This window comes from Prionailurus bengalensis, chromosome C1, assembly GCF_016509475.1.
Source record: "Prionailurus bengalensis isolate Pbe53 chromosome C1, Fcat_Pben_1.1_paternal_pri, whole genome shotgun sequence".
NCBI classification, from domain to species: Eukaryota; Metazoa; Chordata; class Mammalia; order Carnivora; family Felidae; genus Prionailurus; species Prionailurus bengalensis.
In genome coordinates this window covers 160,539,306-160,552,657 of record NC_057345.1, presented here as the reverse complement: position 1 = coordinate 160,552,657, position 13,352 = coordinate 160,539,306, and the positions used below count along the sequence as shown (strand labels likewise).

The 13,352-nt window shown below is 33.7% G+C and overlaps 1 protein-coding gene across 2 annotated transcripts in view; it reads left to right on the top strand.

Annotated features, from left to right (window-relative positions):
- Positions 1 to 13,352, top strand: part of TLK1 (tousled like kinase 1) — a 150,921-nt gene that overhangs the window by 106,274 nt on the left and 31,295 nt on the right. For both annotated transcript variants that reach the window (XM_043577019.1, XM_043577020.1), the window contains one exon: positions 11,215 to 11,281. In XM_043577019.1, coding sequence (XP_043432954.1) covers positions 11,215 to 11,281 — 67 coding nt within the window. The remainder of the gene's footprint in view (positions 1 to 11,214; positions 11,282 to 13,352) is intronic.

Here is a 13,352-nt window from a genome sequence, read left to right as displayed (position 1 = left end):
CTGACTCAGTCACCCAGGTGCCCAAGTCTTTGCAACTGTCTTCTAAAAATTCCTTTTAAATCACTGTTTAGTGGTAACTAGAACATCTAGTGTGTTTGTAAAACATCTGGTATAATTAGCATAGAGACTTTGAATCTTTAATTATTTTTCTTTTTAAATTTTTTTAATGTTTATTTATTTTGGAGAGAGACCGAGTGTGAGCGGGGGAGGGCCAGAGAGAGACAGAGAACCTGAAGTAGGCTCCAGGCTCTGTGCTGACAGTGCGGGGCTCAAACTCACAAACTATGAGATCATGACCTGAGCTGAAGTCAGATGCTCAATTGACTACTGAACCACCCAGGTGCCCCTAATTATTTTTCTGTCAAGAAGTTAATCTAGAAAAAGAAGTTACCTACTATGTAGTGGTTAGGACTTTAACTTCTGTAGATGGTCAGATGTGGTTATTTTTTGTAAGCTACATTTTTTGAGCCTACATTTCTTCACTTTTAAAAGTACCTACATCATAGTGTTGAGAAGATGATATGAGGTAATACATGTAAATGTAAAGTACTTGCATGGTTCCTGGCTCTTTACGGATTTTTATCTACCAGCAAGATTCAGTCAGGTGTTTTAGGTAGTAGTTTCTAATTTTAGTCACAAAGACGTCTATTATTCAGAGTAGTTTGCATAAGATAGTATTATCTATGGATGTGTAAATGACCCCTGGGTTAATTAATGACCTTTGTAATTAATTTTAATTAAGATTTGGCCTCATGTTAAATATATTTTCAATATCCTGATTTTATTTATGCATTTCATGTTTCACAGAGGATGATTGCAAAGTAAACAGTAATATTTTACCTTATATTTTATATTAATGAAGTTTTAGAGGTTACTGTGTTTTCTCATGAAAGCTTTAATTTTAGCTCAAGATTATATTTTATGTAGCATAAAGTTATTTAATGGATTACTTGTCTTCTATAAATAACATAATAGACTTTTCTTAATAAGATTTATTTTTAGAACAGTTTTAGTGTACAGCAAAATTGAGCAGACAGTAGAAGAGTTCTCATCTATTCCTTGTCCCCACATATAACCTTCCCCACTATCAGTACCCTCCACTAGAATGGGACATTTGTTGATGAACCTGCATTGACACATCATTGTCACCCAGAGTTTACAGTGTACATTAAAGTTCACCTTTGGTAGTTTACATTTTATGGGCTTTGATAAATATTTAATTGATTTTTTTAAAAATCATGCCTGAAAAATCTTTCATTGGAGCATTTTAATCTATTTTCATTTCATCTGTTATTTATTAGGGCTTAAATCTGGTCTTTATTTGTACTGTTGATTTATCCTGCCTCATCCCTGACCCATTTTTTTTTCTTTTTATTGGATTGCTCAGTTTTTGTTTACTAGACAAGTCACCTGACCATAGAAAAACCATCTTGAATGGAGCAGAAGCTATATTTGAAGATTAGATAATTGAGAATATTTTAAAACAGATTAACAAAATCAATCTATAGATTTATAGAGGCCAAAGAATTCCAAGTAGGATGAATAAAAAGAAATACTCACCTAGGAACATCATAATGAAATTTCAGAAAAAGCAAGGCAAAGAGGAAAAATTCTTAAAAGTAGCCAGAGGATGAAAAAAAGATATTGGGACTATAAGTTAAGACAAAAATATATAAGGTAAATGTTGTGTATGAGACTCAGTAAAATTTTTAGGCAAAAAAAGTACAAAGAAATAGTGGTTATTTCAGAACTATAAATAAAGTTCAAATCACCAGGAGCATACAGTAATTCTAAATTTGCATGCATGTAATAATATGACCTCAAGATAAATAAAAAATTGTGCTTTCAGAAGATATAAACAGATCCACAAATCATAATAGATTCCAGCATACAACATTTTATAGTAATTGAACATACAGATAAAATTTTAATGTTTATTTATTTTTGAGAGAGAGACAGAATGCGAGTTGGGGAGGGGCAGAGAGAGAAGGGGACACAAAATCCGAAGCAGGCTGCAAGCTCTGAGCTGTCAGCACAGAGCCCTACATAGGGCTCGAACTCCCAAACCGTGAGATCATGACCTGAGCTGAAGTTGGATGCTTAACCGACTAAGCCACCCAGGTGCCCCGAACATATAGATAAAATTAAAAAAACAAAAAACAGTGTAGGTATAGAAAATTTCAGTGAGATTGACAAATTTGACACTTGCAGAATATCCCCTAACATCTGCAGAATATGTCGTCTTCTTTTTTAAGCACGGACTTTTATAGGAATTTACCATGTTAGGTCATAAAGTTAAGTTTCAACAAATTTCAAAAGATTGAAAGAGTTTGTATAAGACTGGGCATTGTTTCTTCCTTAAATGTTTGGTAGAACTCCTGGGTGAAACTTAAAGGATTAGAATAATAGAATATGACCTCTGATCACAGTGGAATGAAACTAGAAATCAGTAACAAAAAAGGTATTGAAAAAATTTTCAGTGGAAATGAGAAAAATATTTTTGGATGAGTGATAGTGAAAGTGCTGCGTGGCCAAATTTGTGAGATAAATCTGACACCGTATCTGGGGGACATTAATAGCTTCATGTACATATATATGAAAAGCAGAAAAACTCAAACTTTATAAATTAAGCATCCATTTCAGTAAGTTAGAAGATGAGCAATAGACTTAACCAAAGAAAAGGGGAAAGGATAAGAGCAGAAATTAACAATACAGGAAATATATACAATACAGAGAATCAACCACTCCAAAAAAAATGTGGTTTTTTTTCCCCCTAAAAGCTAAACTAATAAAATTGAGAAAGAGAGAAGACAACCATTATCAGGAATGAAAAAAGGAATATTACTACGGAGTCTACAGATATTTAAAGGAAAACAAAATACATATTATAAATGGCTTAAGGGGTCCCTGCATGGCTCAGTTGGTTAAACATCTGACCCTTGATTTCAGCTCAAGTCATGATCTCATGGTTCCTGAGATGGAGACTCTGGCTCTGCCCTGACAGTGCAGAGCCTGCTTGGGATTCTCTCTCTCCCTCTTTCTCTGCCCCTCCCTCACTCATGCTTGCTCTCTCTCAAAATAAATAAATAAACATTAAAAAAATAAATAAATGGCTTAAATTTGAAATTTTTTGTGAAATGGGTTAATTTCTAGAAAAATCTAACTTAAAGTTGACATTGGAAGAAACAAAAGTCTAAATAGTTCTATAACTATTAAAGACATTGAATCTGTAATTAAAAAGGTACAGATGACTTCATTTATGAATTGTAAACTCCAGGTACAGATGACTTCATTTATGAATTGTAACATCCATTTAAGGAAGAAATAGTGCCACTCTTTTTAAAACTTTTTTTAAAGAATAGTTAAGTCAGAAATACTTCCAGATTATTTTATGAGACCAGCATAATCTAGATGTCAAAATTTAATAAGGATGACACAAACAAGGAAAGTTATAGCCTAATCTCATTTATAAAGCCAAATGTAAAAATCTTAAATAAAATATTAGCAACCCAACATATAATAATGTAAAAATGATAATTTATCTTCACCAAGTTTGGTTTATTTTAGGTATGCAAGGTTGGTTTAACATTAAAAAAAAAATCAGTGTGATTTTTCCATGTATTAATTCGTCAAGACCAAGTTGGATTTATTTTAGGTAGGTAAGGTTGGTTTAACATTAAAAAAAAAATCAGTGTAATTTTCCATATAAGGGGAAAGGTCATATGATAGTCTTAACAGATGCCAAAACAAAAAACATCAGACAGAATTCAGCATTAATCTTTGATTAAAACTCTTAGGAATCAGTAGAAAAACTTCCTTAATCTACATACACTATACATTCTTTTTTTTTTTTTTTTTTTTTTTTGGCATGCATATCTACATGCTGTGCTCTTGAGCTACAATGGCCTTATATACCGTTTCTTTTTCCTGGCTTCCTTCTGCTCCTCCTCTTTAATCAAGCCCAGATGTTACCTCTTCTGTGTCTTTTCATAGTTTCCTTTAGATAAAAAATTTTTGTCTTTGTTCTGTGTACTCATAGCTGTATTATCCAGGATAATCACTTTATGGTAAGGTCAGCTAATTAGCAACCTTATCCCATTTAATCTTTTGCCCTGTTAGGTAACATGTCCACAAATTCCAAAGATTAGGATGTATTAACTTTGGAAGCAGTTTTTCTGCCTATCAGTCTTTACTCTGACCCAAGATTCGTATCTTACATGTAAAATATATTCATCCTATTCCAACATCCCCAAAAGAATCAACCCCACTACAGCATCAACTCAGCATTCAAAAATCTCATCTAAATTTCATCATCTCAGATATTCTGAATCTCATTATCGAAATCAGGTATGGGTGAGAATCTGTATAATCCACTCCAAAACACAATTCCTCTTAATCTGTGAACCTCAAGAAGCGGTCATCTCTTCTCAGAATAACTCCCTATTTTAAGGTCAATTCATTCACTATCTTAATTCTCCTTTGCTGTATAATTTATTTTTTTTTTTTATTTTTTTTTCAACATTTATTTATTTTTGGGACAGAGAGAGACAGAGCATGAACGGGGGAGGGGCAGAGAGAGAGGGAGACACAGAATCGGAAACAGGCTCCAGGCTCCGAGCCATCAGCCCAGAGCCCGACGCGGGGCTCGAACTCACGGACCTCGAGATCGTGACCTGGCTGAAGTCGGACGCTTAACCGACTGCACCACCCAGGCGCCCCCTTTGCTGTATAATTTAACATATTCACATGTCCCAGGGATTAGAACATAGACATCGTTGGAGGGCCATTATTCTGCATACCACATTAGCACTTGGTATAAGTTATTCTCAATTCAACTGTTAATTGCATTGAGAACATTTGGGCTCTTCGGAGGCAGACTAGTTTCATCCTTCCCCACACACCTCCATTCTTTTTCACAATGATGCTTTTTTAAAAATATTGTGGTGAAATTCACATAACAGTTAACCATTTAGTGTACAGTTCAGTGGCATTAAGTGCGTTTACAATGTATGCAACCCTTTTAGTTTCAAAACTTTATTAACTTGGAACACCTCATACCCATTAAATAATCATTAATTCCCATTAATTCCTCTTTGTTCCTCCCCTCATTTTCTGGTAACGGTTTTCTCTATGTGTTTGCCTTTTCTGGAGAGTTCACTGGCTTTCACTTAGCATAATATATTCAGGGTGTGTCCATGTTGTAGCATGTATCAGTACTTCATTCTTTTTTTTATGTCTGACTGTATCCCATGGTATGTATATGCATGTACATGCGCACTTTGTTTATCCTTTCATCTATTATGAACATTTAGATTGTTTCCACCTTTTGGCTATTATGAGTAATGTTGACATAAACATTTATGTACAAGTGTCTGTGTAGACATATGTTTTCATTTCTTTTGAGTATATACCTAGGAGTGGAATTGCAGCATTATATGGTAATTCTATGTTTAAATTCTTGAAGAATTGCTAAACTTTTCCACATCTGCAATATTTTACATTGCCACCAGCAATAAACAAGAGTTCCTATTTCTTTGCGTCTTTGGCAACACTTTTTATTTTCCTTTTAATCCCCCCCCCCCCCTCTTTTGGAGAGAGAGAGCAAGGGAGGAGCAGAGAGAGAGGGAGAGAGAAAATCCCAAACAGGCTCCATGCTGTCATTGAGGAGACTGATGCAGGGCTCGAGACCACAAACCAAGATCATGACCTGAGCCTAAATCAATAATCAGAGGCTTATCCAACTGAGTCACCCAGGTGCCCCTATTTTCCATTTTTAAATTACAGTCATCCTAGTGTCCATAAAAGGTCATCTTATTGTGGTTTCGATTTATATTCCTGAGTGGCTAATTATGTTCAATGTCTTTTAATGGGCTTGCTGGTCTTTATATAGATATCTAGGTCTTTTGCTCAGTTTTTAATCAAGCTGTTTGTCTTCTTGTTGTTGAGTTATAAGAGTTCTTTATATATTCTGAATTCAAAACTCTTATCAGATATATGATATGTAGATATCTTCTCCCATTCTGTAAGTTGTCTTGCTTTCTTGATAATGTCCTTTTATTTTATTTTAATTTTTGTGGCTTAAGTTTATTGTTTTGTTTTTCGCTCATGCTTTTGGTATCAAATCCATGGTCATAAAGATTTACCCCTGTGCTGTCTTCTGATAGTTTTCTAGTAGTCCTTATATGTAAATTATGGATTCCTTTTTGGTTAATTTTTTATATAGAGTGAGGCAGGAGTCCAACTTCATTCTTTTGCATGTGGTTATCTAGTTGTCCCAGCACCATTTGTTGAAGAGACCATTCTTTCCCCCATTGAAAGGTCTCGGTACCCTTGTCAGAAATCAACTGTCGATGGATATTTGGGTTTATTTCTGCACTCTGTTCTATTCCTTTGGTCAATGTCTGTCTTTATGGTAGCACCACACTATTTTAATGACCATAACTTAGTAGTAGAAAGTTTTGAAATAGGTAGTGGGAGTCCTATAACTTGGTTCTTTTTCAATATTGTTTTTTCTATTTGAGCCTCCTTTGCAATTTTGTATGAATTTGAGAATTAGCTTTTCAGTTTCAGCAAAATGAGCCATTTGTATTTTGATCAGGATTATACTGAATATATGGATCACTTTGGAGAGGATTGTCTTTTAACAATGTTAAGTCTGCTAATCCATGAACATAGAAGTCATTTCATTTAATTCGTTTTCATTAATTTCCTTAGCACTGTTTACTAGTGTTTAGTGTACAAGTCACTTCCTGGGTTAAATTTGTTTTTAGGTATTTTATTATTTTGGATTCTATTATAAATGGAAATGTATTCTTAATATCCTTTTTAGATTGTTTGTTGCTGATGTGTAGAAACACAACTTATTTTTGTGGGTTGATCTTGTATCGTGCAACTTTGCTGAATTTATTAGCTCTCGTGGTTTTTTCTTGTTTGTTCTTCAAGATTTTCTACATCTAGAGTTATGTCATCTGCAAATAAAGATAGTTTTACTTCTTTTCTAATTCTCATGCATTATGTTACATTTTTGTTTTTTTTCCTTAACTCCTCTGGTAGAACTTTCTAGTACAATATTGAATAGCAATGGTGAAAGCATCATTGTCTTCTTCCTCACCTTAAGGGGGAAGCTTTCAGTCTTTCACCACTGAGTATGATGTTAGTTGTGGGTTTTTAATAAATTCCCTGTATCATGTTGAGGAACTTCTGTTCCTAGTTTTTTTGGGGGCTTTTCAAAGACAGACTAGTCTTGGGGTTCCTGGGTGGCTCAGTTGGTTAAGTGTCCAACTCTTGATTTGGTTCAGGTCATGATCTCATGGTTCATGGGATCGAGCCTCGCATGGGCACTGATCCTGCTTGAGATTCTGTGTCTCCCTCTCTCTCTGCTCTTCCTCCGTGCTCACATGTGTGCACACGTTCTCTCTGTCTCCCTCTCATAAATAAACTTAAAAAAAAAAAAAGACAAACTAGTCTCATGTCTCACCTTCCTCCATTTAAAAAATCTAATCCTCGGGGCGCCTGGGTGGCTCAGTCCGACTTTGGCTCAGGTCATGATCTCATGGTCCGTGAGTTCCAGCCCCACGTCGGGCTCTGTGCTGATGGCTCAGAGTCTGGAGCATGTTTCAGATTCTGTGTCTCCCTCTCTCTCTAACCCTCCCCTGTTCATGCTCTGTCTCTCTCTGTCTCAAAAATAAATAAACGTTAAAAAAAAATTTAAAAAAAAATCTAATCCTCAATGCAGGGCTCATAGCCTGTTACTAAATTATGCAAGTAAATGGGCTTGCCTTTTTTTTTTTCAATGCCTGTAACAGTCTTCTTTACCATAGCTTGCATTCTTTAACTTTGAGACTTAAGGTTAATTTCCTTCTTAAACAGGATGTCTTTGAAGAATTGATTATCAAGTATTCCCTTTTTTCTTGTTATTTGTTCTAGTTCTATTACAGTCATCTCACATTTCTATCAAACTATTGTAAAACAGCTCTTTGAATTAGAAATAAAATTCTCATCCATTTAGGGCACCTGGGTGGCTCAGTCAGTTGAGCATCTGACTTCCGCTCAGGTCATGGTCTCCTGGTTCGTGAGTTCAAGCCCTGTGTTGAGCTTGCTGCTTTCGTCACAGAGCCCACTTCGGATCCTCTGTCCCCTGCCTCTCTGCCCCTGCCCCACTCATGCTGTCACAAAAATAAAAATTAAAAAAACATTAAGAAAATGCTCATCCATTTAGACTCATTATGAAAGATTATCAAGAGTTAAGTCTTATTTTAAATTTCTTGGCTTTTAAAATAAAGTTTTATATAAACCTACTCTAGGAGCTTTTAGCATGCCCCTAAATAAACACATATACGTATATTTGAACATAGTAAAATATTAATCATTCAGGCAATAATATCAGGTATGACTCATACAGGGAGGAGTTGGACTTTATCTTCTCATTATCTGTGAATAAAAGATTTGCTAAATAACCTAACCAACAGACTTGCTTAAGAGTGTGAATTTTTTTAGGCTCTTTAAAAACACATCATAAAAATAATTATGTAGCCATTAAAATTAACATTATCCTAGCTTACCTCTTCTCATTCTATGTATTAAAATCACATTTTATCTAAAAACATTTTTCCTTACTGGAAGTAGACAACAGAGATATCTAAAAAGTTCTAATACATCAAGTACCTCCTGATAGAGAAATGCAGAGAAATGTAAGAGATGTCTCTTTTGCATTTTATTTAGTGAGACAAGACCCTGGAATAGGAATTATCAAATGGAGATCTGTGAACCCCCCGATTTATGTATATGTGATATTTTCTGGAGAGAGTGTTTATAAATTTCCTTAGATTATTTTTAGATATCCACGATCATAAAGTGGTAAGAATCACTGTCTAGAAAGTCAGTAGCCTAGTATTTAGTGCTTTCTATAGAATTTGCTTATTAATGCATCAAAACCAAGCAGAGAAAAATTGGTAAATTTATATATTTTGCTGTTTATTTGAAGCTTAGTTAGTAGTTATAGTAGTAGTCATTAAAATGCAGGAAGTAAATAGCTAAATTCTCCTGCTGATGAAAGTTACCATTAAGCTTTAGTGAGAATTGTATGTGTTTAACACATACAATAAAGACCTATGAAATATGAAACCTATGAAATAATGCTCTAAGGTCCAAGTTTTTAAATCAGTGAAGAATTATTACTAAGTAAATGTGGGGAGGGAGTATTTGTATGCATTTGCTTTAGCTATGGGGATGTGGATGATTTGAACCACAACACAAAACATACTAACAACTGGAACTGAGTGCTTTTAAAAGCAAGTATGCCTTACATTATGCTATAAGATTAACCAGACAGTATTCAACAAACTAAATCATTGTGGAGCTAATTGAGATTAATTCATTATTGACTCACAAGAATAGTAGCTATTGAAAACTACACCAACTAAAGACAACAAAATATCCTAACCTCCAAATTACAGAAATTCTCAGCCATTTGTACATGTAAAGGCTTTGCAAGTTTGCATAAGAGCCAAACTTCTTAGTAGAAAACAGTTTCAAAAATTATGGGAAATTCAAATTGTACCAAATTTTCACTGGTGGTATATATGCCTATCCAAAAACCATTCACCAAAAATTCTTACAGCTTTTCTTTATTGGATTAGTAGAGATTTTTTACCAATTTTTGTTTCCAAATCCTTTTCCTTTAACATCACCTTTCCCTCTTCTCCCTCTTTCAATCCATCTGTATTCACACTGCAACACTTACTTCTCTAAATTTGCTTTAAGCATCTGCTGCAACTATCCACTGTTGTTATATTTGGTATAACAAAATCCAGCAGTTGTGTTAACCTAAGACTGATTTAATTTTAAATGTTTATTTTTTCACTCTTAAGATATTTCTAGTGGAATACTAACTGAATTTCTTGGAGGGTTTTGTTTGTTTCCTTTGAATGCCCTTTCTTTAGAATTAGTAAATTTAACTAACATCTAGCTAAAGGAGAGTAGCATTTATATTAAATGTTGCTGAGGGGCCTGAATGAAAAACATAAATAAATCATACCTAGGTTAGGAGCTTCACCAAGTACCCCCAGAACACATAAGTAAACGAACGGGCCCTGAGTATGATGGATAAAAGCAATTCTTTCAGTTTTGGGGTATGAAATGGAAGTTGTTTTATTGTAGAGTGGTTTTTCTTCTTTTACTTTATCAGAAAACAGAATCATTTTTCCTTAGGAAATGTTATAATATGTATGTCTTACTATAGACCTACATAATAAGCTAGTTATTTTTCAGTGTTCTATAGGAATGTTTGAAATTAACAATAAAATAACCATAAAGTACTTTTCAGGATTTAAATTCTTATGTCTGTTTATATTTTATTAAGAATTTGATGCTTTGACTATAGTTTTAGCATTCTTTTTTCTCACTAACACATGGAAGCAGAAAATAGAAAAATGTCTTAGTTTTTTCTTTTCTTTTTTTTTTTTTTTAAACCAGTACTCAACTGGATGGACTGTGCAGTAATTTTCTAATGCTCTTAGAATAAAATGAAATTCATTCCTTGGTCTGGAAGTCCATTGTAAGCTGGCCCCTGCTTACCTCTCCTACTTCTCACAGCCTCTTTGACTGTTTTGATGCTTACTTTTTTTTTTTTTTTTTTTTCTCTTCTTAAAGTATGCCACCCTGTGTCCATGTTAGCATCCTTGCACTTGCACTTGTCCTGTATCTAGGACATATTCCCCCAGGTTCTCTTGTAGTTTTCTTTTTGACTTTTAGGTCACGACCGCCTCCCTAATACTCACTGCAAATAGTGTAATATAGTCAGTCATTATCAACCACCCTTTTTGTTTTCTTCATAGTATTTACTGCTATTTGGGATTATTTTATTTCTTTTTTAAGTTGTTTTCTGCCTCCTTATCCCCACTATAGAGTGTAAGTTCAAACTAAAATGAAAGGAGAAAATGTCTTTTCCATTGTATCCTTAGGATTGAAATTCTAGAACATCACCTGATACATAGCACTCATTAAATAGTTGCAGAATTTATCAATTAGGTGTTCCATCTATAAGTGTTAGAAATATTCTGAAGAATATTTTAAAGGACTTCTGGCTTATATTCTGGACTGAAAGTTGTCAACATTTTAGCATTTTGAGAAACATTAATCTTCTTTTGCTGGTTATTAATAAGAAGTAATAAGTATTCATCTTAATATCTAGAATTACAATTTCATTTTTGACAGGTTGACTTTGGCAGAATATCATGAACAGGAAGAAATTTTCAAACTTAGACTAGGACATCTCAAAAAGGTATGTGAAGCATATGCTGGAATTTTAGTTTGTTACCAGAGGTCATGGAGAGTTGTTACTGTAAGTCTCTCGTTGGAGAAGTCAGCTTAGAGAGAAAATACCCAAAGCTCAGACAAAAAAAAGAGGGGCATTAAAGTTGTCCTTTTAAGTTGAATATGTTAAAATAACATGCCTTTTACCTTGTGGCAGCTTACAAACATTGAGATGCTGATAATACCATGTCCCTGTAGTGGAGAAGTGACTCCTGGCCAGACTTTCAGGGTCTTAAGATTACTGTGTTTAAGTACTATTTTTGTAAAAATGCTTCATTTTTAAGATGAAATGTAAATTTCCATATTGTTTGTGTCCATTTATAATAAACTGAAATAATTATAAATTAATAACAAACTTGGTTCTTTGGCTTAACTTTTAAGCTATCAAATGCTTGAGTAAATGTTTCAACTAAAATATGTACATTGGCAAATTTAGAAGAGCCTTAATCAATAATAGTATAAAGTGATGTAATTTATTAAAATGTTGCTACGTGTTATTATAGTAAAATTTTTTAAATGTATAGCTTTGTACTGATTTGTAAACTACGAAATTGTAATCAGTTCATTGTTTTTACAGTTTTTTAGTTCAAACTATTTCAAATAAATAATAGATTTTCCCACTCAAAATGAACTTAATGACAGATGTAAAATTCTTTTTCTTTGACCAAATTTTTTAATTCTGCTTTTTGCTTGTCACATCATTTACATATTTTTTTTAATAGGCTGAATAATTGCTAAAAGTGAGTTAGTGAACTAATCGAAGATAGCTTCTGTGAAGTTGTCTTCCTGTGAGGTAGGACAGAGAAACCCATTCTGGTAGCAGCTGCCATCATACTATGTACTGTTTTGTTTTTGGAATGCCATCAACCTGCTTTCAGACCCCTGCCATTTAATTACAGAGAATAGAAAAAGATACATAAATGTGTCCACATATATGTGTAATTTGCATTAGCATTTTTAACTATGCTGTATCTGTCTATGCCCCTACTCAGAAAAGTTTCAACCCCAAATACTTTAACAGTAAATTGTGAAATGATTTATTCTGGTCTTTTTTTTTTTTTCTTCTTAAAGTGTATTTTCTTCTGTTGTAATTATTGACTGTTTTTCCTGCTCTTTGGGTTACAGTAGACAACTTCAGTCTATTCTCTGTAACAGATGGAGTTGTAATGAGACTGTTGGGGGATTTTGTAATACAGAATTAGTATAAGTATTGTGTGCCCACCTAAGCAGTTGTCATAATGAATTCATAGAGACCTATGCTTGATGTCCCCTATAAAGATTTATCAATTATTTTCAAACCAGCCTTTCATGATAATGGAACACTTTAACTGGAGGGTTATTATTTTTACATATAATAAAATAGTTCATTTTAAATTACTCTTTCTAATAATGAGATTGTACATGTGTATCTTATTTTATGAAAACGTGTTACATAAAATCTGAAATTACAAAGCAGTTATATTAGGAATCGGCTATTTGTATTACAAAAAATACTTTGCTTTTTGAAAAGCTTCAGAGAAGGGTCGGTTTTGGTCTTGGTTGGTTGTGTTTGGTTGACTTTAAAGCTTTCCTGGTACTTTGAAAATATTTGGTTTCTCTGAAACACTTCTGTAAGTATTCTTAAGGGAGGTATACTTACACATCTAGACACTATCTAAATAGTTGCAAACTGTTGTAAAACACTACCCTTTCTCTTCTAACCTCCATATTAGCCTCTTTCCCTGTGTTTGACTTCTCCATGTTTTGTATTACTCATTCTTTCTAATAACTGTCCCCTCCGTAATCATTTTCCTGCTTTATTTTTTCAGCTTTTATCATATTTACTGAGCAGCTCTAGATTTCTAACTTTATCTTCTTAGCCATTTTACAACAGTACTTTTCTTTGACCAACATCATGGAATATTTTGGGAGAGTGGATAAACTACTAATGCTGAAATATGCTTTCATGTCTTGAATTCTCGCATTTTCTTCTAAGAGGCTATTTTGGGTGAGAAGAATGTATGAATGCATTTATAAAGAAAGTTGTTGGTAGTACATAC